The following is a 27,685-nucleotide window of genomic DNA, read 5'->3' on the forward strand; positions in this document are numbered from 1 at the left end:
CCGCTTCCCCCCCCCTCCAGCTCTAACTTAACCACCCCCAGATCTGCCAAACCACCGGCTGGGGCGGCCAACCCGTCCGCGCCCACGGCGGCGCATCCGACTCCTCCTCTTCCCCCGACGACCTCGCCTCACGCCTCGAGCCCGTCACCGACGCCCGGCGCATCCGCGTGACCTTCTCCTCTTCGGTCTCCGACGTCCTGCCCTGGAAGTTCACCCCGCAGCAGCGCGAGGTGCGCGTGCTACCAGGGGAGACGGCACTCGCGTTCTACACGGCGACCAACACGTCGGATAAGGACATTGTTGGGGTCGCGACGTACAGCGTGACGCCCGCGCAGACGGCGCCGTATTTTAGCAAGATTCAGTGTTTTTGCTTTGAGGAGCAGCGGTTGGCGGCGGGCGAGACGGTGGATATGCCGGTGTTTTTTTATTTGGATCCGGATTTGTTGAAGGATTTGAATATGCGGAATGTGCACACTGTGACGTTGAATTATACGTTTTTTAGTAAGTTGTGGGGACCGAAACGGCCAGGGGAGGATGGGAGCGTATTTGCTAACGTTGGAATAGAAGCGAGGTACGACGACAAAGGTAACTTCCAGGGTGCGCCGGGGTTTTAAGCGGGCGCAATAAAAGGGGGACAGCGGTAAAACAAGACCGAGGTGGTGTACGATGGCGGTAACGGAAAAATGGGAGTTTAGCTGAGCATTTAGAGATGGTAGATACCCTGTCATAGGTGCGTCTGAAACACCACCCATTGTATATTTTGTACACCATATCCAATATATAACCCGACACCATCCTGTACAATGTTCTCATACAAACACATACACATACATATACACATATATCAACATGTCCAAGTACACTTCCACGACGTCATCACCTTCTGATCGCTCATCCATTCATACTTTACAGTTCCTACATCCCGCTCGCCTTCTCCTTCTCCCTTTTCATCCTCTTCATCTCCTTCTTCACACCCTTCATACTCTTCCTCGGCCGCTTCGTGTCCGGCCCCTTTGGCTTGCACAACATGTACGCATTCATCGGCTTCCGCCACCCGATGAAACGTCCCTCGGGCGTGTACACGTCGATGACCGGCCAGTTGAGCTCCTCCTCCTCGGGCTCGGTCGGCTTTGCCGTAGCCTTGGGAGTTTTGGCTTTCGATTTAGGGGCTGGTTTCGGCGGGGGACTGCCGAGGACTTGGGCTTCGAAGGCGGCCCAGGGGTCTTGGGGTTTCTCTTCTTCCTTGGGCTCCCCTGTGTCGGTTTCTGAGGATTCGTCGACCTTCTGCTTTCTCTCGTTCTTGATGGAGTTGATGGGTTCCGGCCGGGTATTCGCGCCATTGGTGTCGGAGTCCGGTGACTCTTCCTCACCGAAGAAGAAAGGAGTATCGGGAGAAGCAGAAAGTCGCTCCGGGGGAGGGGGTGAGGCAGCATCAGGACGGGGTTTCGGAGGACGCAATGCCACGGAGCGCAGTTGCCTGGTGCGAACCTGAACGACCAGCTCGACCCACCCGCACCCTTCGATCAGAATATCCAACCCCAACACGCGGTAGGGTAAACTCTCGACCTTGAGGTTGATGGCGTTCTTGCGGGTGAGCGGGCCGGTGCGGGCCTTAGTGATGTCATAACGGATCTGGAAAGCGCCGGCATGCTTGATGGTTGCGCCGGTGCCCGGTAGCGAGATGTTTCCAACGGCGGGGGCATCTTCCGCCTGGGTCTGAACGGCAATCGCCTTTTCGGTGGCCGTTAGGTGTGCCTGGATCGGAGTGAACGCGTACGCTAGGAACACGAGCTCGTGGTCGCCGTCGGCTGCCAAGTTGCGCGGCGTTAGGCGGATAAAGCCGCCTATCAAGAGGGACTTGCCAGGCTTGAGGGAGTGTTGTGCGGGGACAAAGCGCGAGGATAAGAGGAGGTTGGATCGGTGGGACTCTTTGACGTGGTTTTCGAGGTCGCTTCGGACGAGCCCCGGCAGGTCGATTAACTCGCCGCGGCCGGATCCATAGGGGATACGGATGGGCGAAGCTGTGGTCCCGGGAAGGGAGGAGACCACCGGCATTACCGGGTAGTTGGCTTCCGGTTGGGCTGGTGGGAGAAGTGTGTAGTCGGCTGCAGATGGATCCGGGGGTGTTGAGAGGAAAGGGTTGGGCGCACCAGCGTCGGGTTCTGTGTTAGCCCCGGGGTCGACAGTCCCCGCGCCCCCGTTTTTCACAACGGACCCCGGATCTGGCAGGCCGTGGCCCGCGGGGAAAACATTGACTGAGATCTCGCGCTTGGGGGCAACCTCCTTCATCCTGCCCTTGGGGTAGATGGCTTCAAAAAGCCTGCTTTTGCCCACGTTGGCCTTGCCTACCAACCACCCGGCGCCGCCTCGCTTCCAAATGTTCTCCTTTAACTCGCGTGTCCACCACGACGCTTTCGCGCTAACGCAGTGGACATTCCCTAGCCGGACGCGCCCTCCCAGCCTACCAAGCGCATCCCGCAGCACTTCTGTGAGGTAGGGCATCAGAGCATCGACCTGCTCCTTCCTGGGCGCGAGCAAATCCGACCGTGTGATCACGAAACTCATCTCGATGAGACGGCCGCGTGAGTAGTTGACTGGCTTGGACCTGCGGTTCTGGGTGCGTAGTGTGATGTCGAGAAGGCTGCTTAACCGGGGCAGCAGCGACATGGGGAAGTCGGCGGCATCTAGGACGTGGTACACATGGCTGTGTTTGAAGGGGGACTCCTCGATGGTGTCGCGCAGTGACTCGACGCTCGGGTGGAAAATCGACGTGCCGGTGGAGTGGTGAATTAGGTTGTGGCATCGGTCACAGACCGGGGGGGTGGGAGCAGTTGCTTCTTGGGGAGGAGGAGAAGCTTCGGCTGGCTCTGCGGGTAACAGTCCCTCGAGATTGATGCCCTGGGCCTTCAACGCGTCCACGTCGATTGACTGCAGCGCTCGCTGCACAACTTCGTCGTTATCCTGGGATTCCCCGCTCCTCCTCCTCTTACTTGTCTCTACTAGGCCCAGGTATTCTTGTAGGATCCGGCGTGACAAATCGTAGTGACCAGCAGCGTCGGGTACGGAGGTTTGCGATAATGCCCCGCATCCGGGACATTGGAAGGGGAGCGTCCTGATCGGCTGTTTAACCTCTGGCTGAGGCTCCGTGGGCGACGGCGCGGCAGACCCAGCATATAGTCGGCGGAACTGAGCGGGCTGCAAGGGCGGCCGGCGTGGGAAGTGCCCGGTCATGCGGCCCCCGGATATCGACCGGAACGCGGGGCAAAGATACAACGGCAGTTCAGAGGCCGCAGGCCTCCTGCGTTCCAAGTTGAACGCCCGGCCTAGCCATCTCGAAGATAGCGTGCCTCTTGGGGGCATGGCGCCAAAAGGCAGAGCAATGCGAATATGCTCGTTCAACCAATTGCCTAAAGTACCGGGTCTTCGTAGGTTGGGTTCCGTAATTCTAGATATCGCAGGTTTCTGCCACAACGAAATTCCATCTCTTCTCCCGCCATAGGAAAAAAAAGTTCAGGGTCGAAAATTGAAGCAGGGATCAAATTATTGTGGGGTTATGGTGACAGGGGTTCCGGCAGGCAAAGGCGGTGAGAGGCGGACGACCACAATCGCATGGCCCCTCCCATTGAGTTCCGCCAAAAATTTACCGGGGTCTGCCAAACAGCCATCCTCCCCATTCCAGCGGCGGCATCTTCGAAAGTTGACGATAACTTCGACATTGCGACCCACACAACCAAACAGCCCCCTCCGTGCAGCTATCCCCGGACCTGGATAGTTAGTTCTCGCAGAGCTTCCAAGATGGTCAACATCGGCCATCGGTTACGTAATCTCGACTCAGTGCGCCTATCCAGCCCGGCCCCTCCCCCATCTTCAAATTGCTAACTGCTTGGTGTTGTAGAAGGTGTGAAATGCTCCGTCCCCAGCTTCCTCTCCGCGCGTTATTACCTACCGCCCCAAACAACACCCGAGGGTTTCAACCCCGGCCAACCTTACGTCGCCCCCCACATCGTACTAACGGACACTCTCCCTTGCTCGCAGCTCCTCAACCTTAGGACCGGCCCCGGCGCCGCCATACTCCCGAAAGATGTAACACGGATACACATGCGCTTTGCGCTCCGTTTAGAAGGAGGACACATGGGGCCAAGAAAGTTCTTCAGGGAAAATTTACCGCGGCTCAAATTCCATAACCCAACTATACCTATGATTGTGCAGCGCAACGACGACAACGCGGGGCCCGCCACCCTCTCCATCTACTTCCGCGAGGCCACCGGGTCCGCCACGGCTGCCGAGACCCCATGGGGTATTACGTCGTCGAGGGTGATGGACGGCTCTATAGAACCGCCCGCGCCAGGCCCGGGCGAGCGCGTACTCACCATCAACATGAGAGGGGCTCACTCGGAAAAGATCCTAAAGGATTTCTTGACCAAGACTGGCGCGGTGGCGGTTCCGATATCGCCGCGGGATGAGGCGCTGAAGCGCAAGCTTGAGGAGCTGGAGGTTTACGCTGAGATTGATCGGGCTCGTGTCCTAAAGGAGCATCAGGACTACAAGCGGGAGAAGAGGATGCTCGAACAGGCCCAGTCGGAGGCGGCGGCTCTCAAGGCCGAGATGGAGTAGAAGAAAAAGAAAGGAAAAGAAAAGAAAATGGGAAACCCGGGTGTCGGGCGGGGTCCAGGAAGGGCATAAGGGGTGTCTGGCTATGAAGGAGTTCCGCGTGTATATCATGTGTATACTATGTATTACCCTCAAATGGAAGATGGAGACGTCTGCGCAGTGGTAGCACCGTCGAGGAAAGTGGTGATGGTTGTGCGTATTGAATTCGCCTGTGTTGTGTGAGGCAATGCAACAGTTTTAGCTCTCTCGAAATCTTAGGCGCTCGGCCATGTTAGGCCATGGGAGGCAGATGGGGATAGTTACCTGTCTGGCCAACTCCATGGCTGCGCCTTCCCTCAAAGCTCGAGGTCGGGAAGGGGACCCGGAGTGTTCTTTCCTGACAACAGGATCAACCCCAAAGTACCTTGTTCACAAGGCGCACTTTATGCATTTGCTGGTTATTTCTTTTGATGGTCGCACCTCTCTGATCTAACTTTTACTATCACCAATTCGACCCGTTTCCGCGCTTGGAGAAACACTGAGGCTGACAGAACTCGGAAGGTGTGTTGAGTCCCCACACAAGCAAGGACACCGTCTCAAGAGGAGCCACGGTTCGCGCAAGAAGAGTCAATTGCTTCCGCTAAGCAGGGCTGGTCTGACTCGAATGTATCCCCGGCCGCATGTGCCAGTTAGTGTACTTTACAAGTTACGAATACGTGGAGTCGAATTGAACTTGCCACCGAATGTTATGTCTTGGGTGGTGTCCGCTCTCGCCCGACTAAGATTGCTAGAGCAACCGACTATTTGAAAGAGAATCGGTCGACTTTCTTCTTTGGACCAATGGGGATTTCTTCGTTCTTAAACACAGCCCACCAGAAGCAAGTTATTACACTAGTATGTGCCAGATGGGATTCCTTTCAACACAGAATTTGTCGAAGCTGGACCCTGAAGATCAACAGTTGTGGAGTCCAAGGGAAGGGCCGTTGTCTTTGATGTTGGCACATTTTCGGAACTGTGAGTCCAGGGCCCCAGATCGCTATGCGTGCTGTCCCGCTTTGGGACTCTGGGGCCGACGGCTGGCTTCGAGGATCTACACTACGGAGCTGGCACTCATGTTGAAAGGGACAACCACAAAAGGGGCCACTTATCCCCTCCCCCCTGAATGCAGGAGTGCCACGCTAACATAAACCCTGGACCCGGGGACCGGGGGTTGCTCGAAGTCGGCCCCAGACGGTGTGAACGGGATGCCGAACACGCATTGCAGTTAGGAGGGACCAGAGGGTTCAAAATGATTACAAGCCCCCGATGATGTTAAAAAGACACACATGCTCCAGCCTTTTCACATCTTGAACACAAGCCGCCGTCCTACTCCATCCTGTTATAGCTGGAATCACCTCAGACACACCTACCACCGCCACAACAGCCATCTCCGCAGCCTTGCATCATTATGTCTTTCCCCGTCCCCCCTGCAGGCCCTCTCGGTGCGCTCGAGTCTCCCGACGCTCTGCCAGTAATCGTCGAAGAAGTCACAGCCGCCTGGTTCAGCAAGATCTTCGGCAAGCCAGTCGAGACAGTAGAACTCGTCGAGCCCATCCACGGAACGGCAAGCAAGCTGCTCTACAAGCTCACATACAAGAACAGCGACGATGCTGCGTCGCTCCCCACCCATGTCTGCGTCAAAGGCGGCTTCAACCCGGCTCTCATCAAGATTCACCCAAGTTTGAACGCCGTCTACCGCCGCGAAGCCGAGTTCTTCTACCACGTTGCCCCCAGTGTCTCGATGCGCCTTCCGCCTGTCTGGTACAGCGGGAGCGACACCGTGACCGGCCAGGGGATCGTGGTTTTCGATGATCTCAAGGCAAAAGGCCAGAAATTCGGCAACCCGCTCCAGCCGTGGCCAGTTGAGCGGGTGCGCGAGGGCACAGCCGAGCTCGCTTACCTTCACGCCAAAACATGGGGAGCGACCGAGAAGGACTTCCCCTGGCTCAAAGAAGGGCTTTCGCTGCGCGAGGTGATCCTGTCGATGATGGGCGAGGAGGCGTGGGCCGCGCGCTTTTTCGACGAAGAAGCCAAGCCACCCGTCACAGATGGCATGACCGACCGCGAGCGCATGGTGCGCGCCTTCAAGACGCTCTGGGCCACGACCAACCCGGCACATGTGGTGGTGGCGCACGGCGACACCCACATCGGCAACACCTTCATCACGGCCGAGGGCGCGCCAGGCTTCCTCGACTGGCAAGGTCTGCACTTCAACTCGTTCATGCACGACATCACTTACTTCATTGTCGGCGCCCTGACCATCGAGGACCGCCGCGCCCACGAAATCGAGCTGTTCGACCACTACCTCGCCACGCTCCATGCCGCGGGCGGGCCGAAGCTCGACCGCGCCGAGCTTTGGGACGAGTACCGCAAGCACCAACTCCACGGCTTCGCCTGGTCCCTGACGCCCCCCATGATGCAGCCCAAGGACATTGTCGACACCATGACGGCGCGCCACGTCGCGGCCATTGTCGACCACCAGAGTCTGGAATTGCTGGAGAGCCTGCCGGGGTATGTCACAGAGGTGTAGTGTAATTAATAACTAGACTCGAAAGGGCCGTTGGCGAGAAGAAGGTTGGGCAAGGGGTTAGTTGTTGGTTCACTCGTGTTGTACACTAGCTAGATGTTGGGGAGGGGGGAAGCAATAAGAAAGAACAAAGCAACATGAAAAAATAGCGACGCTTGATTTTCCATTCTTGAGAATCGCGTGCCTGAGCCGTGGTGGGTCCCAACTGTGCAAACGGTGTAGTCTTATGCAGCCAATGAACGGTGTTTCCGAGGTGGGGTTTCAACGGTGATCTGTGTGGCGTAACGAGCTTCCGCAACGAGTTGGCGGCGGTTTCGGCTACTTGCTCCTGTGTGCCGGGCTGCTTAGCGTGGCTAGGCTTGCCGAACTTCCAGTCCAACATGTTGACGAGCTTGGTTCGTCTGCAAAACTGCCGGTCGGTTTCTTTCCTCCGAGCGTCGCCCAGCCCAGGCCAGCCCAGCCGGGCCCCTCCTTCCCTCCCTGGCTGTGAAACGTTCCCAATGACACCCTCTCCAAAGAAAAGGAGCCGAAAAAGAAAAAGTTCATCCAAGCGAGAGACTCTTTTCGGCGAGCCGAGACCATGCAAGGCGTCAGCCAAAGACAATGGCACAATTCGCTTTCCAGTACCGTGGGTCTGGTTCCAAGCCACAGGGGCCCCCATTCTGGTAAGCGAAGGGGGGGAAGGTTGGCCGTTGGCGCAGAAAAGCAGGGGGTTTCTTCTGGAGGTTTGTGCCCAGACCAACCAGCCGGCATGCCACGCGCAGGAACCACTGCTTCAACGTTGCACACTTGTGTGTCCACTCCATAGTATCGATAATATCCGTCCGGGAACAGCCTCGGCCCCACTCTCCGGGCTCCCCTAAAACGGAAATGTCTGTCAATGATTGGAGGGTTTGTCTCGTTATTCAGAGTTGGTTCGTTCTTGTGTGCTTTGTGCGGTGTGCGGTTTGTGGACAATGTTACCGTTTATGACAGGGGGTTCTTCTTTTATGAATCTTCCCATCCGGATGGTGGCATCCTATTGGCTGCTGAGGGGGAATAAAATACGGTATTAACCTTATGGTTCCACAGCAGGAGGGAATGTTGAGCACATATCCATGCATCGTTTGCAGAAACGAATAACACAACGGTCGTTACTCCGGTATTGAACTGGAGAAAGGTGGTGTTCGCTTGTCCCGTGGCCCCTGTTGTTTTTATGTAAATGGATATTGTTAACTTTCCAACGGTCTTGCACGATAACCAACCAACACGTGTGCGCTCTCTCTCTCATCTTGCTTTGAAAACCATGCAAGACGTGTTGAAGGCCACTCGTTGGAGTGGACTGTGATGGAAATTCCTGTCTCAAAAAGTACCCCTACACCACCACCGGCCCGTCCCTTAGGTATTTTTTACCCAGAAAAGGCAAGCCAACGCCCCTTCTTCCCCACAGCTCAGGGTCCCAGGGTACGTCTCTCATTCTATCGGAGACCATGCCGAGGCAATGTGGACAATCGGAGGGCTTGAAGCCTTGAAAAGAAAATCATCAATCACTCCAAGAAAGGGATCATCCTGGGTTCGGAGATGCCTCTTGTCTGGCACGTCTGGTCACGCCCCAGGAACTCGGCAATCCACACGAAACGGATTCGGAGTGATCTCGCTAAGAAGCGTATGCTGGGGTCCCGCGAATCCACTTGTCTCTCCTAGCCGGGGAGGCGTCCAGAGACTGGGGGCAAACCGGGAGCCGGGGGGGTCGATTCCAACTGTGGATTTGTCGCTCCGGTGCCTGCCGGAAAGTTTTCAAGGATGGTGGGCGTTATGGTGAGGGATGCTGTGTACTAAGGAATGGAAAGCGAGAGAGGTGGGGGTGATGCGGGAGAACTCTCGAAGGAGGGTGGAAAGGAACTTCCATGGGGACGAGTCGCAACTGTGGGGGCCACCGGGTGTGTTCCGTGACCATCTTGAAGATAGTTATTCGGAGAATGCTTCGATTAACTAACTGTCCTCGTCGTCAGTGAGCCGTGATAGTGTCAGAGTCCGGAAGGTAAAGAAGAGAGTTGGACTGCTGTCAGTATTCTGATCAGCTCGAGGCGCCTGGCTTACACTAGTTCAGTCTACTGACACCATCTCTTCCTTTTTCTGTGTTGTGTTGCTCGCCTTCTATTTTTCTTCTTTCACGAAGAGCCGTTGGGAAGCGGGGAACAGGCGACCCCTTCAGCTTCTGGGACACCTGCATTTGCGATCCTCGCCCCTGTTAAGCGGAGACGACGCCAAGGGGTTACAGAGACGGGGGGCAGTTGATGTTTCTTGTTATTCCTTTTTCTTCTTCGTGGTTGTTGTTCCTTTGAGTTATCCTGCATGTTGCAACTCTGCTGGTTTCAAGTGCCGAAAGGGAGGTCGTTCGAGGATACATAAGAAGAGCACCCTGAATCCGTCGAAACGGAGACAGACTGAAGGAGACTCCATCAACTGTTGGCCAATCCAGCATCTCGGCAACTACTTTCGAACCACAACAAGAGAAGGAAGCAAGCGGCCCCCTTCTCATTCAGCTTCCAACCGGCTCTATCGAAGCATACTCGGTCCTCAAACCAACACCCTCGACGACGACAGCGAGGTCAGAAAGCCCGAACAACCAGAACAACGCTCAGGAAGACCGACGACAATCATGCCCGCCGCTTCGGCAGCCGCCGACCCAACGGCCATGGTTGGCCTCATGCCGGCACCGCCCGGCGTGACGCCTGACTTCTTCCACACGACGGAGGTGCAAATCAGCTTCATCACCGTATTCGCGGTTACCTTTGCGCTGGCGACCATAGCGCTGGTGCTTCGGTTGTACACTCGCATCTGTGTGGTCAAGTCGGTTGGGTTCGATGAGCGTAGGTCCTATACCTGCCCATTTTCCTTCTCCAAGTTGGTTGAGTCTAACATAGGTCCTATAGCGCTGCTTTTGAGTTCGTGGGCGGTAACGCTAGCTTTCTTCATCGTTTCGGTAAAAGGTATGTTTTCAAACGGTTTTCCCTGATATTAGTCGTGGAAAAGAACGCAGGCTCCTAACTTTCTGATTAGCCATGCCCGCTGGATTTGGGAGACACCTGTATGAAGTAACACAGACACAACTCGTGGGGTATCTAGAGGTATGTCCGCACCATTCACACCCCTAACTATCCGCCAAACTGACCCATCCTACTCCCTCAGCGTCTACTCTCTCTCGCACTCACCTACATCTGGCCACCGACACTCACCAAGCTCTCCATCCTGGTCTTGTACTGGCGTATCAGCCCAAACAAGATCTTCCGCATCTGCATTGCGTTGACTGCCCTGGTGCTGATCGGCTACTCCGTCACCTTCACCGTGCTGTTCTCGGGGCCGTGCAACCCGCTCCTGGGTACCCCCGAGAGCGCCATCTGCCTTAACAACATCGCCGTCGCCCAGGCCGTGCTGAACATCGTCACCGATGGTGTGATCATTGTGCTTCCGATTCCTACGATCCATGGGTTGAACATGGGGCTCAAGCAGCGCGTTACGGTCGGCCTTATCCTGGGTCTTGGTTCAGCGTACGTTTTTGCCTCCTTTTCTCAAATGCTTTCTTTCCTCCTTTCTTACGTGCTAACGCTTCTCCCAACAGTGCCTGTATCGCCTCCATCGTGCGCGTCGCCTACGTCCGCGCCATGGTCAACGACCCCGACGTGACCTTCACGCAGTGCTCAGCCGCCGTGTGGTCGCTTCTCGAAATGAACCTCGGCATCCTGTGCAACGCGCTCGCAGCGCTCAAGCCCTTTGTGCGGCAGCATCTGCCCCACCTCTTCTCGTCAGCCGGCTGGGGCAGCGGGCGCAAGTCGGGCCAACTTGAGGACGGCTCGAACACGGGCGGCAACACCAACAACAGCGCCAGCAAGCGCAGTCGCAAGTGGGGTCACTCGTATCATTTGCACAGTATTGGGAACGGAAAGGTTGAGCAGCGCGCCGGTCATTCGGGTGTTGATCGTGCGGGTACTCGGAGCGGGGATGGTAAAGATGATGGGGTTGTGGTCGATCACCAGTTCTCGGTCGAATATGATAACAGCCAGCGGAAGGCGGGGCTGGGCGTGGAGAGTGGTGGCAGCACAGAGAGCATTTTGACGCCCCAGTATCCGAACCATCGGCCAGTTTGATTAAAACGAACAGGAATGAGGGGGATTCGGGTTCCCGGGGTGTGAAGCTGAAGTTGTCCGGGTTGCTTTTTTGTTGTTTCGCATCTCGGAGTTCTGTATTATACCATGGAAGTAGGGAGGTCAATAAAAACTGGAACATATTTTTTGGCGAAACGTTCCTTTATGATTTCTTCAACCTCCAATTTTTGCTGGCGCCGACGTCGAGAGGTTAAGTGTGCCGTAACGGCTCCATGAGGGCCGACCGATCGTATAATTAATCAAGCTAGGAACAAAAACAATCGAGAGAAAAGGAATCAAAAAGCTCACTGCTCACCCGGCCCCCTTCTGGAAGGGGTGGGGAGACAGCTACGAAAACCCGATGGTTTTGCTTCGGGCGCCAACGACAGGAATCGAACCTGTGCGACGGCGCGGGTGGAGGGCACATGTATGCCCACACCCCCCCAACTGCGCTATTCAGTTGTTTGGGTACTATTTTGGGGGGGTGTTGGAAGCAGCTGCGCAAAGCTTGTTTATAAAGAGCGGGTGGGACGGAAGGCACGATGGTAAGGCCTTGCAGCCATAACCCTAACCCTACCCACTGGCCAGCACAGCCCCTTTTGTTTACTTTCGCAAATTTGAACACCACTGTAGAAACCATCGTGAGAAAAAAATCCAGGAGGGGCAACGGTTCCTTTTTTTCCCCTTGAATCAAAAGGCAAAAAATAAGTTAAAGAATGAAGAAAACGAGAAAGAGGATAAGTGGAAGAAGTCATATGAAAAAAGGAAAAGGGTCGCAAACTAAAACCAAGCTGCCACCAAACAGGGGGAGAATTGTGAGTGAAATAAATGTTTTCTAAATAGGTCGCTAGAGATTTAAAGCATCATTACTTTGTTTAAACGTAACGCATTCCGCCGGCGGTCACTCTCTCATAGATTGTAACTTCTTTGATACTCTCAGCAAGCTTTCCATGATTAACCTAAAGCCGCTAATTACGTTGTGGTCATCATCTAACAGCTTCCAACACTCCCTTCTGCATGACGACATAAAACTAATCTTTAGATGCATATAATCAAAAGATAATGAAACTCCCAGCATACCGGATCTCGAAATATCCAAGAAACCCCGAAGTCATCATGTCTCCCAGCAGCCATAGTAAACCGAAGCAAGCCCCAGCGACACCCTCCACGCCGTCAGAGTCTCGGCACAACTCAACCCTAACTCACTCACACCCAGGAGCGCGACCCTCAATGCTCCAGGTCCTCCGCTTCCATCTCCGTAACCACTCATGGCACACACTCTCTTTAAAACGGACCAGCCGCAAGATCAAGCTGTGGTGTTCTTCATTTGATGACCCCCTCGTAGCAACAAACCTGACAACGATATAAGCAACACAACGCCCAGCGCCTTATGACAATTACAAAGCCCCGAAGCGTGCCCGAAAATTAGCTCTAACATTTATTTTCTTCCTAAACACCAACGGGAGGTTTTGGAAGGTTCACGTACAGGGCCCACGGAGCTCCCAACTGCCTATTAAGGTCTATCAGTTTGTGGCGCTCCCCCAATACTTACCACACGTCGCTGAAACCTATCGAGTCCATGAGAACACCTTCGGTTAGTGGTCGGTTCAATTTACGATCCAGCGGCGACCGGCCGCCCCATTTGTCAACTATTGAGCCTCGAGTTTTCACTTCCACCCGAGTGAAAAGGCGTCCCAGTTATACCTCTCGCCGGGCGGACAGAGCCTGCCATTGTATCCCGATTCCATCATGAGGTATCGGAAGCCGGCGGCCAATCTCGAGGCTCCATATCCCAATTGTGGCAGCTAAGCTGGTTCAGGCCCGGAGAAGGGTCAGGAGGAAACAACAATAGAGTGAGTAGTAAGGTACCTAATTGTAAATAGCGACGCCAGATGTCGGTCCATGCACCGCATGTGGGAATTAGATGCCGCCAAGTTCCAACAGTGGTTAAATGCTACCTTAGTGTGGTTCGGACGCCTCTAGTGTCATGTTATATCGTCGTAGTACAGCGGCCAAGGAGGACGCGTATATCTTCGCAAGGAAATTATTGTCTGCCTTTCTCGGCGGGTTCAGATTTCCGGCACTCGCTCCCCCAAGTTCGGTCTGTCCCTCTCTATCTGCCATACGACCGTGCGGATTGAACCTCATCAAACTCCTTTTGCTCGCTGACATGGTGTGCTACTTCCTGCCTCATGTGACCAACACACGGTTTTTGGGGGAAGGCAAGTAACGTAGACGGGGGCATCTTGACTCCAATATGCGAGCTCTGTGGGAGGGCGAAGGGGTTTGCTGTATCTTGCAACCTTTTTTCTTTGCTTCATTCGCGGTCTCTGCGTAGTGGAAGGCTCGGGGATTCCTAGCTAAGCGTTGCTTGTAGTGTTCTCTCGCCACGGCACCCTGTAAGCAATTACTAGACTCACTGTTACCTTTGGCACTAGTTGCACGACACTCGCCTTCAAAACATCACCACCTCTTCACCTTGTGTGTGATCTACCATCAGCTGGACCTCACCACGCGCAACCTCCCTCTTTGAGACTCGGCCTCGCCGATAGAGCATCGCTCTAGGCGAATCTTTAGGTGTGAGTTGATGACCTCCTGGCCCCCAAACCCCTCCCAGCAACACCCAAACAGTTCCTTCCTTCCCATCCCAACCACACACCCCCATATAACCCAGTTTTCCACTCCTCCAGTCGCCAGATCCTCCCAACACGCCAAACAGCGGTGTTTGGCGCAGCGGCATTGGGAGGAGCACCACGCCAATACCGTCGTAAATCGAAGTGGCCCCGGGTTCGATTCCCGGGGCCAGCGAAGAAAAATCTTTCACCGGAAAGATTTTCGTAACTACCAACCACTATCCCTCCGGATGGGGTTAGGCGCTTGGTAGTGAGCTTTTTGCTTTTCTTTTCTTCTTTTTTCTTTTCGGTTTAGACAGAAGGGATTGGCCGGGCATTCATACTGTTCGTATCGTAGAACCATTAACCTCTCATGCAAACTACGGCCGGCATATCATCTGGGAGGGTTTCCCTTAGCTCCCTAGAAGCTTCACAGGGCCAATCATCTGGGGCTGTGGATCGTGCGGGAGTTCGTCTGCTTGGTGCCGGGCCACGGTTAGGCAGCGGGTCGGCTGACCGTCGACCACTGTGAAGGGAACTGGGCGATGGGCGCTGCTCTGCGGACAGAGTCCAAGCTGGCGTTTTGGGTCGTCGATAAGGGTAGGCTGCGTGTAGTGCCCATTGGGGGTCGTGCGGTTGCTGCTGCTCAAGAAAATGCGTTTCTCGGAGTGGACCACTCCTCGATACAGTCTTCGGCAATAGAAGCTGAGATGTTGACTCGGATAGATGGGCGGGCGTTGGTCTGGTTGTTACGCACAGAGAGCATGGGCTGGTGTCACGCATTAGGTTTTTCCGTCTACATAACTACCTTGAACTTTGAGGGAGCAATGGGTATATCGTAGCTTTAGGTCCATGTATGCTAGAGGACACTTCGTCCATATCTTCGCCCCCAAGCCGTTATCTCCGGGATATCTGGGCGTCTTGAGTTCGCTTTCGCCTACTCGCGACTCGGAGCTATCCCTGAACACCTGTCGTCTAAGTGGGTTGACCTTACGGTAGAGTTAGTAGAACCCCAGCGGTGTGTGTGTTCTTAGTCCGATTCAAGGAGCATGCAAAGATACTTTGGAGAAAAGAGGAATGTGAGCTCGCTGGGAATATGCAGCTAGGCATGGACATGTCGGATTTTCTTGGTTCGCTCTAGTACTTAGTGAGTTTGCTTCATCGTTAGCTTTGTTGTCGTCCCCATGATCATGCCAGTGGCCTCCTTCGTTGTTGACCTCTTCGTATCATCCTCGCCATTGCCGTGGGCTATTTTGTCCTATTTTATACTGATCCATTTGTAGCTCCTCAGGGGTCTGTTTCTGTGATCCATTTTGTTTTTGTGGCTTTCTGGGCGACGCCCCAGAATCTTGGAATATTCGAAGTAGTGCAAGAGCGAATTAGCCCCTATAATTTGTCAAAAATTGAGGTGAGGTCGGCAACCTCGGGACGAAACTAAATTTATCACCCGCCTTTTCCAGAAGCGATGGAACTTGTGTGCAGAAACGGGCGGCTCGAAGATCCGAAAGGGAGTTGGACAGGGGTGTGGGGAGCTTGACGAGCGTTAAATTGTGGGGCCTCCAGGCCACCACGCGTCTGGGCCGATCGAGAAGCCAATCGACGGTACGAGTGCCAAGCCTTCGCAGGCGCAGGGAGGTCCCCCAAAGGAGCGGAAAAGGCCACGACGTTGTCCGTGTCCTCTCCTTTTTTCCTCAGCCCAGCTTCAGCTCTGCAAGCTCGACTCGACCGTGAGGAGCCTTTCGACCCTTCTTTTCCCTTCTCGTTCTTCACCTTCCATTGTGTTCTCCTTGGTTTTGAAGAGACACGGTTCGTTGGGGTGTGAGTCTGCCATTGGTAGTCTCGCTCGCCACGGCTTTTTTTCCGTCGGGGCTTTTTGCAACCCCCTTGCTTTCGACACGCTCGTTTCATCAATTCCGTTTTCTAGATTGATTCTCCGCATCGCATATTACCACTTGCGGCCCGCTGCAACCCCCGAAGACAAACAAACAACCTCCCATCCCTCTATCCTGACCTGTGCAGAACAAACAGTCAGTCGCACCCACCATGGCCTCTGGAAGCGACAGGGCCGCCGTCGCATCCGGCCTCGACGTCGGCGACGCGGCCAGGCGACGCAATATTCCCGGCACGCCGCAACAGGCTGCCGTTCCGCAACCCCAGGTCGTTGATGACAAGAAGGCAAAGAAGGCCCCATCGTTCCTCGGGGTGCTCGACCAGTGGGAATGGGTTATCGCCCCCGTTATCTTCACCGCGCTGGCCTTCTTCACCCGTTTCTACAAGATCGGCCTGTCTCCTATCGTGACCTGGGACGAAGCCCAGTCAGTAACCCTCGGAACCCCCCCTCTCCCCCCCTCCTTCCTGTTATCTCACGCCCCCAATTGGATCGTAGACAGTGCCGCTGACCTTTGTTTGCAACAGTTTCGGAAAGTTTGGTAGCCATTACCTAAAGCGCGAATTCTACTTTGATGTCCATGCAAGTTGATCGCTTGACACCAACGATAGTCCGAGTCTCGGCTAACCGATCGCACACAGCCCCCCGCCGGGAAACTCCTCGTCGGTCTCAGCGGATACCTCGCCGGTTACAATGGTTCCTTCGAGTTCAAGTCGGGAGAGACCTACCCAGAGGAGATTAACTACACCTTTATGCGCCAATTCAACGCCTTCTGGGGCGCCGTCTGCGTGCCCATGGCCTACTGGACCGCTAAGGAGCTCCAACTCAAGCGTGCTGCTGTCTGGCTTGTGACGCTCATGGTGCTCTGCGAGAACTCTTACACCACAATCAGCCGCTTCATCCTCCTCGACTCCATGCTCCTGTTCGGCACCGTCGCGACCACGCTTTGCTGGGCCAAGTTCCACAACCAGCGCAGGAACAGCTTCGAGCCTGAATGGTTCTTTTGGCTGTTTATGACTGGTCTTAGCATCGGCTTCGTCACCAGCGTCAAGCTTGTCGGGCTGTTTGTCACCGCGCTTGTTGGTCTGTACACCATTGAGGATCTGTGGAACAAGTTTGGGGACACGAAGATGCCGATTGTAGGTACAACCTGTTGATTCCGGGCGGGAGTGCCCAGCTAACTAGGATTAGACTGAATTGGCTGCTCATGTTGCGGCTCGCGTTGTCGGTCTCATCATCCTGCCCTTCCTCGTTTACCTGCTCAGCTTCGCCATCCACTTCGCTGTGCTCACGAACAGCGGTCCCGGCGACGCCCAAATGTCCTCTTTGTTCCAAGCTAATCTCCGCGGTACCGAAGTCGGGAGGGACAGCCCGCTCGAGATTGCTTACGGATCGATGGCCACGATCAAGAACATGGGATATGGCGGTGGTTTGCTACACTCACACGTCCAGACCTACCCCGAGGGTTCCGGCCAGCAGCAGGTGACGTGCTACCACCACAAAGATGCGAACAACAATTGGTTCTTCTACCCCAACCGTGGCGACACCCCCTACGACCCCGAGGCCGACCCCCGCTTTATCGCCGACGGTGAGACCATTCGTCTCCTCCACTCCCAGACCGGCCGCAACCTGCACTCGCACCAGATCGCCGCGCCCCTCACCAAGTCCCACTGGGAGGTCTCCTCGTATGGAAACGTGACGATTGGCGATAACAAGGACCACTGGAAGATCGAGGTTGTCAGCGACGCCGCTTCCCGCGACCGCAGCAAGATCCGCACCCTCACCACCTCATTCCGCCTGAAGCACGAGGTCCTGGGCTGCTACCTCCGTGCTGGCAACGTCAACCTGCCGCAGTGGGGTTTCAAGCAGATCGAGGTCACTTGCGCCAAGGAGAACAACCCGCGCGACACCTACACCCACTGGAACATTGAGGCGCACACCAACGAGAAGTGTAAGTTTGCTTTACTTGGACTGGTGTTCCTTGGGTTGATGCTGACTTCCCTGGAATAGTGCCGCCCGGCGACCCCGGCCAGTACCGGTCTCCATTCTTGAAGGACTTTATTCACCTGGTAAGCCTTGGATCAACCATAAGTCTATCCCCGGCCTGGTCATGTTGACTGACTTGTGTAGAACGTCGCGATGATGACGTCCAACAACGCGCTGGTGCCGGACCCGGACAAGCAAGACGACCTCGCGTCACAATGGTGGCAGTGGCCGATCCTGCACGTGGGCCTGCGCATGTGCGGCTGGGACGACAAAATCGTCAAGTACTTCCTCCTCGGCAACCCGCTCGTATACTGGGGCTCCACCGCGGGTCTGGGCATCTTTGCCCTGCTGGTGGCCTGGTACACCCTGCGCTGGCGCCGCGGCTTCAACGAGCTGTCGCAGTTCGACATCGACCAGATCCACTACGCCGGCCTGTACCCCGTCATCGGCTGGTTCCTGCACTACCTGCCCTTCGTCATCATGGCCCGTGTCACCTACGTCCACCATTACTACCCGGCGCTGTACTTTGCCATTCTCACCTTTGGGTTTTTGACGGACTGGTTCCTGAGGAATCGCAAGGCGGCTGTACAGTGGGGTGCGTATACCGTCCTGGATGTGACGGTCATTGGGCTGTACATCTACTTTATCCCGATCTGCTGGGGTATGGAGGGGTCGAATCGGCAGTTTGGGTACATGAAGTGGTTTGACTCATGGCGCATGTCGGATGTGTAAAACACGCACGCGCCATGTGGCGGATGGGTGGGTGGTCCACAGGAAATTCTATTTTATTTTGTTGCCGATGGCTCGGTTAGACGAGGAGGATGAGGAAGAAAGGAGGAGGAGATTTTGGGGGGGGGGGGGGGGGGGACTGCTGGAACTTTGCATGAGAGATAGGAACATGGAAATAATGGGTGGGACGCGGGAAGCCGGCGTTTGCGAAGATAGAAAGATGATCTAATTGCCTCTCATTTTTGGAGTGTACGATGTCTGTGGTGGTAGTAGTGGACGGGCAGGTGAGATAGAAGGAAGAAATGTGACAAAAATATATCAAGCAGCAGTTCAATGCCACGACGGTCCGGGTGAAAAAGCACTTCCCAGTCAGACCGCTTGGATCTCAGCTCTCCATGACGAGGAAGGCGAAGTTTTTGATGACTCTCCGAGATGCGCATGCAGAAACAAATAGCTGTCGTATGCTCCATATTATTGCCTGGAAACCAGCGCTCCCTCATCCTCGTTCCGGGTATTATTCCTAGCAGTATGATACAGCTAGTTGGTTTCCCGACCCCCCGACGATGTAATCCCCCTCTGCCCTAGGTCATCTCAAGTAAACCAAAACACAGGCTCTCTCTCAAGTAATTACCCCTAAATATCCCCCCCATCCATCCATCCTAACAACACCCACCCCCCAACCCCTTCCCACCACCCCCTCCCGTCAACCTCACGCCGCCTCTCCCATCCCGACCCCCACCACCTATCCCCCCGCTACCTCCCGCACTATGCCCCTTCACCCCCGACCGCCGATCATTCAGATCGTATTTGCCCGCCTGGATGTTCTGAAAAATGCGCTCGGCCACATGCATGAAGGCCTTCTCGACGTTGGCGCCGCTCTTAGCGCTGGTCTCGACATACTCGAGCACGCCGTTGCGTCGGGCCCAGGCCTCGGCTTCGGCGCGGGTGACTTCGCGTTTGTTACCGCTGGTTTTTTCTGAGGCTGATGCTGCTCCTGTTCGGCCCCCGACTGTTTTTTGTGGGGTGGTTGTTGTGCTGCTATCTTGGTTGTTGTTGTTGTCGTCGTCGTCTTCGGCGACGGCGTCGGGCGAGGCAAGGTCGGCTTTGTTCCCCACGAGGACGACGACGATGTCCGGTTCAGCGATCTGCCGCAGGTCGTTGAGCCAGTCGGTGACGTGTTGGAAGGTGGATTTGCGGGTGAGGTCGAAGACTAGGAGGGCGCCTGAAGCGCCGCGGAAGTAGGAGCGCGTGACGGATTTGTAGGTTTCTTGCCCGGCGGTGTCCCAGAGGGAGAGCTTCATGTGTTTTTGGGGCGGTTGTGGGGTTTTGGATTTGTCGTTGGGGATGGTCGGTGGGGGTGGGAGGCCGGTTGGGGCTGTCGCGCCGTCTGCTGCTGCTGCTGCTTCTGGGGTTGTTGGTGCTGCTGTTGGTGTTGTGCCGTCGGCGCTTGGGGAGCTGTCGAGCCGAGAGGCGGATTTGGTGATGTCGGAGTAGGGCGGCCCGACGGGCACGATGCGCGAGCCGAATTCGACGCCGATGGTCACATCGTGGTGTGGAACAAAGCGCCCTTCGCAGAGGCGGATGGTGAGCGAGGATTTACCGCAGCCAGAATCGCCGATGCATACGAGTTTTGCGATGTAGTCCCACGGTGCGGAGGACATGGAGGCGACGGCGTTGGGGGTGTTGGCGATGCCGGGGTAGGGTTCTTGAGCTGGCGGTATTGGTGGGTGTCGTGGGGAAGTCGAGGTTTGGTCGTCAAGAATCGGAGCTTCAAGATGCCGCGGTTGCGCTTTTTGTTCTTATTGCTTGATGTTGCTCACGCTGACAGAAGCTTACGGCTTTGTCGAGCGCTTTGGGTGCTTGGTATTCCGTAATCTGAGACACGGACGCTAACGCTTCTAGTGCGGAAGTCGACAGCCAAGATGAATGGAACAAAATAAGAAGCGGGTATCAAAAGTCGAATAATCGCAGGACTTAGGGCAGGTCTCAGATTGAGACAATTTGAGTTGAGAGGAAGTTGAGGTCAGGCGGGCTTTGGAACCTGCATTTGGGTTAATTAACTACTACCTACTAACTACCTACTACCTATGTATGTAAGTGAGTGACGGTGGAGTTGCAGCAGCACAGCTCTGTGGTCGTGGCCTGGGCTCCTGGGTTCTTCAGGGGAGCTGCAACCAATCCAGCAAAGAGCCAGAACTTGGAGCTGCACCCATGGAGCGGAGTGATCATCAGCAGGCCTCCAGAGATCGGCAGCTGAGGAGGGCTATCAGTGACGACACACCCGATAAGGGACGGTTCTCCAAATCCGTCGCTCAATGTGGAGAAACAGCACCGAATTCCATCATGCCCGAAAAGCATCACGCGACGATGCCGTAGTGTGGGTGGTGAGTGTTCCGGGATTTCCTGAGCCATCTATTTCATTTTTCCACAGGTTCCTGGAAGGATATAATCCTTTCTTTGTATTCGTAGTGTACTTCGTATTGTTTCGTCTCTGTGCCATCGTGCACCTTTAAAACACAACTGTACAAATCGCTGAGTGCAAAGGTTAGGTAATTACGTCGTCATGTGCTTGCCTGACGCAGGCAGGTACATTATGCATCAAGGCATCATTCTCGGATTGAAAACCACTGTTAGAAGCATATCAGCGGGGACCACTTCCCGCACTGGCGCTAGTTAGTGGGCCCTGGCCTGGTGCCCCTGGTCACCGACACCCACCCGCCAGTCACGCCGGCAGCCCGCAAGCAGCTGCTTTCCGCCTTGTGCCTCGTGAGTAACCAGCCCTCCCCCAGTGGCTGCCTGCCTTTCTTCTCGCCCTACAAACTTTTCATTTTCGTCTCTGCACGACCAAACCGCCTCATTTACCTCACCGGCCTCAACCCAGCCGATTCGGCGTCTTCAAAATATACCGCTCTTCCATCTTTGACTGCCACGCTTTTACAGCGCCCTAAGCACCTGAAACGAGACCTCAGCGGGCCATGATTACATCGGCCCAATACCACCTGCGCCTGTAGAGTTCCATTGATACGGCATCCGGGCTGCATCAAAGCACCCTTCTGACCCGAACCAGCCGACTCCTTGCTTGGGCCAACAACGCGCGACCCCCAACCCGTCACCCCGCAACTCTATCCTGCTCAACCCACCTTTGTTTTCACTCAAAGGACAAACACCGAAAGCCCCCATCATCGAGCGCGCCTCTCCTGTAGCATTGTGTGGAAACAAGCACTCCACGGCAGGGGGTGACGGGAAACTGCCGAAATGTTCTCCGAATGTGAGTTGCTGCCCTCTGATTATGCATCGCGCCATCTCTCTTGGAGCGAGTGTGTTCCTCTCGGTCATGAACTCTACTCACTCTCCCCATCAAGACGCATCTAGATTCCTTGCACAGTCGCAATCTCGACTCTCGAATTTCGCGGGGCAAGACAACGGCGACCGCCCATCACGAACGACCGACTGGCAAAGCCGCGGGTCACGACTCAACTCGGGCCGACCTTTCCTAGGCAGGGGCGGTGGGAACCCATACGGACAGTCCGGCGGCTCGCGGTTCGGTAACCTAGCTACCTTCGGCTCGCGATACGCGACCAACGATGCGCCGCTGTTCCAGGCCACGCTCGAACACGATGATGAGGATGAGGAGGATGCGGCCGAGCTATTTGCGCTACAGCGGTCGCGGCGGGTCTTCGCAGCCGGTCCGCTAGAGGAGAGCGCCGAGACGGATAATGATGATAGCCGGGGGTCGTTAGAAAGGGGCCGTGAGGGTGGGGAGTCGGTACTGGGGGAACAACGCCGGGGGATTAAGAGCAGTTGGAACGGGAGTAGGAGCCACGCGCGCCAACCTCTCAGGGGCGACGCATTGAGGAGGGATAACGGGGGAAAGCACCGGCGGAGCTCGGGGGAAAGCGACGATAGCCCGGGGATGGAGGATGTTGCGCTGCAGTCTACCATTGCCGATAGCGAGCCACCCGAGGATCTCTTGATGGAGCGCGCCGCGGAAGATAACGACGACCCCCCGGCTTTTCAAAAGTTTCAGTCGACCGCGGGTCCGACACCACAGTTTCTCGGAAGGAATTCCGCCGCAGATTCGGAACTTGGCCTGGAGCGCCCGCCAAGCTCAGTCGATACGAACTTGAACGATGCCACGCCAACAGCACACGCAGCCGAGGTTGAAATCTTTAAGCACGACGCCTTTTTTGCTTGGCTCTACCTGATCGCGCAAGCATCACTCTTCTCGACCTTCGTCCTAGTCATGCTGCACACTGGCAGTGCTGACGGGCCGTTGGGGGATACTATTTACACCACGTTGCGGGCGTCGTTTCACTTGCTGGCGGTGGACACTCTTGTGTCTATCATCGTCTCCTTCGTTTGGCTGGCAGCGCTTCGGTCATTCGTAAAACCGCTGGTGACCGTGGTCATGGTTGCGGTGCCAGTGATTTTGATATCGTTTTCGCTGTACCCCTTTATCTCCAGCTACCAGTCGACAAACGGCAGTTCGCGCTTCCAGGACACGGTCATGCGGTGGGCGGCCGGTGTCCCGGCGATTTCAGCCGTGGTTTGGTTGTATTTGGTGTACAAGGGCCGGCACGCGATCCGGTCGGCTGTGGGCATCCTCGAGTTTTCAAGCCGTATCCTAGCTGCCAACTCGGCTCTCGTCCTCGTGGGTATGGGCTGCCTGGCCGTGGTGGTCGCGTGGACTTGGATCTGGCTCTTCATGTTCACGCGCGTATTTATGGGGGGCGATTTCTCGAGCAAGCTGGCCCGGTTCATCATCAGCGCGTCTAGCTGGTGGCTCGGGGTCTACTTTGTTCTCATGTACATGTGGACCACATCCATCATCTCCGGAGTTCAGCGGAGCACCACGGCAGCCACGGTATCGCAGTGGTACTTTCACCGCAACGCGGTACCCGCCCCTTCGTCCCGCGAAGTGGTCTCCGCGGCCCTCGGCCACGCCCTGACCACCATTTTTGGCACCATCAGTCTCTCCACCCTGCTCGCCCTCGCCATCCGCCTCCCACTGCTCGTCCTCCCACAGCGGCTGGCTAACATCCTCAGCATGTTCATGTACCAGTTCATCCCGACACCCATCGCTGCGCTGACGAACCCTTTGACCCTAACCTATGCGGCGATCCACTCGCAGCCCCTGGCCGTCTCATCGCGCGGGCTCAGCCAGATGGACTTTATCGCGCCACAGCGACCTACCACTACCCTAACACCTGCCGCGCTGCCCAAAGACAACCGGTACTCGCCGCTGCTTCCGTACCGCCTGGCCAAGCTAATCTTGCACGCCACGCGGTTTATCATGACCATTGCGCTAGGTTTTGCCGGCTGGGTGATGACGGCGCGACAGTTGCGGGTGGAACAACCCGACGGTGGGCTGGGTGTTCGTGGCAGTGCGTATGCGTACGTCGTAGGTATGGTGGCCAGTTTTATTGGATGGGGCATCCTGGGTGCGATGGAGGGTATTCTAACAGGCATCGTCGATGCTGTGGTCATTTGTTATGGCAGCGAGAAACGTATGGCGACGGGTGCCGGTGGCTACTGCATGGAGGCGGCGTATCTGTTTGGGGATCGGCGGGGGGGGCAGGATAGGGAGGAGCTTTACTGAGGCTACTCTCCTCTCCCCCCCTCTCTCTATCGTCGTTCCCCCCTTTTCTTTTCTTTTCTTTTCTTTTTTACCCCTTACAGCGAGGCGTTCAACGGAGGATCATCATCTTCATTCACAGACACACACAGAGACACGGATTTAACGGGAAATTGGATGGTATGGGAGGGTTTTCACTGTGTGATCTAGCAGAAAGACCAACAGGTCAGTCAGTAGGTATTCGATCAGTCAGTCGGTCGGTCGGTCGGTCGGACATTCATCGGAAGGAAGACATGCATTGCTATGGCATCCACGCATTTTATTGGATTTGGATAAGTAGACAAGAAAGAGGATGAAAATAGCGAGGTCCGATGTATGAAATTGGGGAAACGGTGCACAATATCTTGCTCTTCCGGGTTCGCCGGCGACCGGCATTTTCTTTGCACTGGGCTACGACCATTGCAACATGCAATTAGAATTTACTTCTAAACGGCGCGTGTGGCTTAACCGAGGCGACTTCTGGAGTACTGATTAACAGTAATGGCGGGTATGAGCACGTATTTCCAAGACATGGCGCAGCCCACGGCCGCGCGTTCCTCTACACTATAGGGCCCCATCGGCCATTTCACCTTGAAAACACAATTCGAGATTTTGTCGTCGGCGCAAGGATACGCACCCTCGGTGTGGCTGATTCCGGGGGTTCGGGGGTAAGTGGCGTATTCGGTACTGCACAGAGACCTCGAGAAAAACCCCAGAGACATATTAACAGGCCCAAATCGGGGCACAGTTAACTATGGAAATGCTCGTAATTCCAAAACATTCCTTGGCCCTCAACTCTTCGACCACCGATCCCTGAAAATTCCCGCGGCTTGAACCGAAGGGTTTCCTGCCTCGCCTGCTTCGTCTTCCAAGTGTGGCTGTGCCTCGGGATGAGATGCTCACGTTGCCCCTCACCTCACCCCACCAAACTGAGCCCACCCAACTAAGCCCACCCAACTAAGCCCACCCAACTAACACGCTCAGGCAAGCGGAGAATCAACGCCCGCTTCGCCCATGAGCCACTCGCTCACTCTCTCCGGAGTGTCACGGATGGGGATTTGCCGCTTTTTGAGAACAGATTACGCCACAAGGTCTGCGCATGAGTTAGTTTAGGAGCTCAGGTATCTGTGCTCTACACTACTGGGGTCAATGGGAGGCCTCGGAGTTCTTTTTTATCCCGTTGAAACTCTTCTGTGACCGGATCCAGCACTTTGTTCTTTACACTCCAACCTACATCCATTCCTCGAACGTTATACCCCCGCCATTCCCGGTTTCCCCCCTTTGAACCCCACTCTTGTCCCATACAACCTCGATCCGTCTCGACCTCATTCAGCGCAACGGATTGAGCCGACTGTTCTTTTGTACCTCGATCCGGTTGATTGTCTCTTTTTCATCTTATCCCGTCCGTGAGCTTTTAATTCATATTACAAAATGGCCGACTTCGAGGCACCTCTGGGTCCTCCCCCACCTAAAGTCCCTGAGGGCTGGACCGCTCGTTATAACGAGCAGTACAAAGAATGGTAAGCACGCCATATTCCCTCCCAGTCGGTCTCAGTCGGTCTCAGACGGTCCAGCTAGTGACCATCACCGCCATCACTATCGCTGTCACCGTAGCTGCCACACGCAGCCAACAGCTAACCTATCCCCCAGGTTCTACGTAAACCTCTACACCAAAAAATCCCAATGGGACAAACCCACCGAGCCCGCTCCCCGCCCCAACGACGACGGTGCCCCAGCCGGCCCGCCCCCCTCCTACTCCGCCGGCGACAGCGGCGCCCACCACGGCGCCTCCGACGCTAAGGTCAACCCGTACGACACCAACCCAAGCCCGAGTAACCCGGCTGGCGGAGCCGCGGCGTCATACATCAACAGCGCGCCGGGCCCATCGCATAGTCCCCAGCCACCGTTCGGCAACAACAACAACAACAACGAAAGCGAAGACGAACGTCTCGCCCGCCAGCTTCAGGCTGAGGAGGATGCTCGTGCCCGGGGTAGTCACAGTAACAGCCCGTACCCCCCGGGCGGAGGCGGACAGGATTACAATCAGGGTGGTGGTTTCCCGGGGCAGTTACCCCCGAGAGAGGAAAAGTCTCGCGGTTTGCTGGGGAAATTGTTAAGCGGCGGGAAGAAGACCAGCCACGGCGCCGCGGCGGGTGGTGGACTCGGCGGGATTCTGGGCGCCGCAAGCCACGGGGGCCACCATGGCCAACACGGCGGGTATCCCGGCGGCGGGCACTCGCCGTACGGTGGCCCGCCCGCACCTTACGGCGGACAGCCTGGGTATGGGGGATACCCCCCGCAACAGCCGGGGTATGGCGGATATGGAGGACAGCCGGGTGGGTATGGCGGACCGCCGGGGGGCGGGTACTACCCGCCGCAGCAGGGGGGTTATTATCCGCAGCAGCAGCAGGGCGGGTATAAGAAGTCCGGGGGGAGTGGGATGGGGATGATGGCGGGAGGTGCGGCGCTGGGGGTGGGCGCGGGGTTGTTGGGGGGTGCGTTGATTGCGGATGCTATTCATGATGATGAGCAGGATGCTTATCAGGATGGGTTTCGTACGTGATGGTCCCTTTTCTTACTCTTACTCCCCTTCCTTCTTTTTTTTCTCCTCCCCCCGCTTGGTTGATTGGGATGAGTTGCTAACGTGTTTTGTGTATGAACAGAGGATGGTGCGGATTACGATGATGGCGGTGGCGGCGACTTTTAGGCGTTGTGATGGAGTTGGGTGAGACGGCGAAGGGGGGAGAATGTGCGATGGGAAGATGGGAATAAGTGAGGACTTTAGGGTTTCCCGGATGTTTGCATCTGATGTCGTTGCACTACAGCAACCGCGATTGGATACACCGATGGAGAGTTGTATGCTGGTTTGTTGCCTCGTAACTGGGTTTGTTAGATTGCGTTTGCACGTACATGATTTAGCTGAATACACCATGTAATTGCCTTTCCAACTGATCGATCGTGCACATTAAGGCACACTAAGGCACACTAAGGCACGGCAGATATCAAAATGTACCCTTCTTGTATTACACCTGCCGCCTACCACATCTATACAATTCTACCCTCCGACTCATTAATCCAAACATAACAGAACACTCGTTATCCGGTCTACCTCCTCTTCTTCCCCTCGCCCTTGCCCTTCCCATTTCCATTGTTACCACCACTCCCCTCATCGCCCTTGTTACCGCCCGACCCGGCTAGGAAGGCAGCCATGTCGAAGTTGCCCATCGGATTCGAGTTTTGCCCGGAGGCCGCGCCCATGATGGCGTTCATGGGGCTTTCCTTTTGGCGTTCTTCCCACTCGGCGCGGGTTTCGGGGTCCACTGTTTTTGTTTTCGTCAGTATCTCACGTCACGGTGTCGGTTGGGGAATGATAGGCTATAAAGGTAAAGGAGGGTACGTACTGTTCTCAACCATCTTGGGCATGCCAAAGAAGATGGCCATGCTGACCATACTGAGCAGGATGACGGGGTTCTTGAAGATGCCCATAACCGAGACTATTACTGTCAGTTAGCAGCGTATCCCCATCGATTATTCCCAGTAAGTACCCTGAGGGGCCAGGGAAGAAACAAAAAAAAA

The 27,685-nt window shown here is 55.6% G+C and overlaps 9 protein-coding genes across 9 annotated transcripts; 7 read left to right on the forward strand and 2 right to left on the reverse strand.

Moving 5' to 3' along the window:
• Positions 1 to 26: 26 nt before the first annotated feature.
• Positions 27 to 614, forward strand: C8A04DRAFT_16096 (cytochrome c oxidase assembly protein CtaG/Cox11; the record flags this gene model as incomplete). Its single annotated transcript, XM_062778727.1, has 2 exons — positions 27 to 501; positions 565 to 614. Coding segments are annotated over 2 exons (525 nt in total), but the record flags the coding sequence as incomplete, so codon positions are not given.
• A 301-nt stretch (positions 615 to 915) lies between these two features.
• Positions 916 to 3,360, reverse strand: C8A04DRAFT_16099 (uncharacterized protein; the record flags this gene model as incomplete). The annotated part of the gene is made up of 2 exons (XM_062778728.1): positions 916 to 1,248; positions 1,465 to 3,360. 2 exons carry the CDS (start codon positions 3,358 to 3,360, stop codon positions 916 to 918), a joined length of 2,229 nt encoding a protein of 742 aa, XP_062632540.1.
• Positions 3,361 to 3,795: 435 nt separating this feature from the next.
• C8A04DRAFT_40926 (CI-B8 domain-containing protein) lies at positions 3,796 to 4,614 on the forward strand (the record flags this gene model as incomplete). Its single annotated transcript, XM_062785109.1, has 2 exons — positions 3,796 to 3,834; positions 4,036 to 4,614. The coding sequence occupies 2 exons, from the start codon at positions 3,796 to 3,798 to the stop codon at positions 4,612 to 4,614; spliced, it is 618 nt and encodes a 205-aa protein (XP_062632541.1).
• Positions 4,615 to 6,037: 1,423 nt separating this feature from the next.
• Positions 6,038 to 7,159, forward strand: C8A04DRAFT_40927 (kinase-like domain-containing protein; the record flags this gene model as incomplete). Its single annotated transcript, XM_062785110.1, has 1 exon — positions 6,038 to 7,159. The coding sequence occupies one exon, from the start codon at positions 6,038 to 6,040 to the stop codon at positions 7,157 to 7,159; it is 1,122 nt and encodes a 373-aa protein (XP_062632542.1).
• A 2,638-nt stretch (positions 7,160 to 9,797) lies between these two features.
• Positions 9,798 to 11,283, forward strand: C8A04DRAFT_40928 (uncharacterized protein; the record flags this gene model as incomplete). The annotated part of the gene is made up of 5 exons (XM_062785111.1): positions 9,798 to 10,008; positions 10,072 to 10,128; positions 10,199 to 10,266; positions 10,328 to 10,686; positions 10,758 to 11,283. The coding sequence occupies 5 exons, from the start codon at positions 9,798 to 9,800 to the stop codon at positions 11,281 to 11,283; spliced, it is 1,221 nt and encodes a 406-aa protein (XP_062632543.1).
• A 4,652-nt stretch (positions 11,284 to 15,935) lies between these two features.
• On the forward strand, positions 15,936 to 18,498 carry C8A04DRAFT_40929 (uncharacterized protein; the record flags this gene model as incomplete). The annotated part of the gene is made up of 5 exons (XM_062785112.1): positions 15,936 to 16,211; positions 16,422 to 16,919; positions 16,972 to 17,731; positions 17,791 to 17,849; positions 17,911 to 18,498. The coding sequence occupies 5 exons, from the start codon at positions 15,936 to 15,938 to the stop codon at positions 18,496 to 18,498; spliced, it is 2,181 nt and encodes a 726-aa protein (XP_062632544.1).
• A 656-nt stretch (positions 18,499 to 19,154) lies between these two features.
• On the reverse strand, positions 19,155 to 20,156 carry C8A04DRAFT_33362 (P-loop containing nucleoside triphosphate hydrolase protein; the record flags this gene model as incomplete). The annotated part of the gene is made up of 1 exon (XM_062782437.1): positions 19,155 to 20,156. The coding sequence occupies one exon, from the start codon at positions 20,154 to 20,156 to the stop codon at positions 19,155 to 19,157; it is 1,002 nt and encodes a 333-aa protein (XP_062632545.1).
• Positions 20,157 to 21,750: 1,594 nt separating this feature from the next.
• C8A04DRAFT_40931 (uncharacterized protein) lies at positions 21,751 to 24,094 on the forward strand (the record flags this gene model as incomplete). The annotated part of the gene is made up of 2 exons (XM_062785113.1): positions 21,751 to 21,763; positions 21,858 to 24,094. The coding sequence occupies 2 exons, from the start codon at positions 21,751 to 21,753 to the stop codon at positions 24,092 to 24,094; spliced, it is 2,250 nt and encodes a 749-aa protein (XP_062632546.1).
• Positions 24,095 to 25,540: 1,446 nt separating this feature from the next.
• C8A04DRAFT_33364 (uncharacterized protein) lies at positions 25,541 to 26,816 on the forward strand (the record flags this gene model as incomplete). Its single annotated transcript, XM_062782438.1, has 3 exons — positions 25,541 to 25,629; positions 25,760 to 26,664; positions 26,773 to 26,816. 3 exons carry the CDS (start codon positions 25,541 to 25,543, stop codon positions 26,814 to 26,816), a joined length of 1,038 nt encoding a protein of 345 aa, XP_062632547.1.
• Between the last annotated feature and the right edge of the window lie 869 nt (positions 26,817 to 27,685).

The sequence above is a fragment of the Dichotomopilus funicola genome, assembly GCF_033296635.1.
Source record: "Dichotomopilus funicola strain CBS 141.50 unplaced genomic scaffold C8A04scaffold_131, whole genome shotgun sequence".
NCBI lineage: Eukaryota > Fungi > Ascomycota > Sordariomycetes > Sordariales > Chaetomiaceae > Dichotomopilus > Dichotomopilus funicola.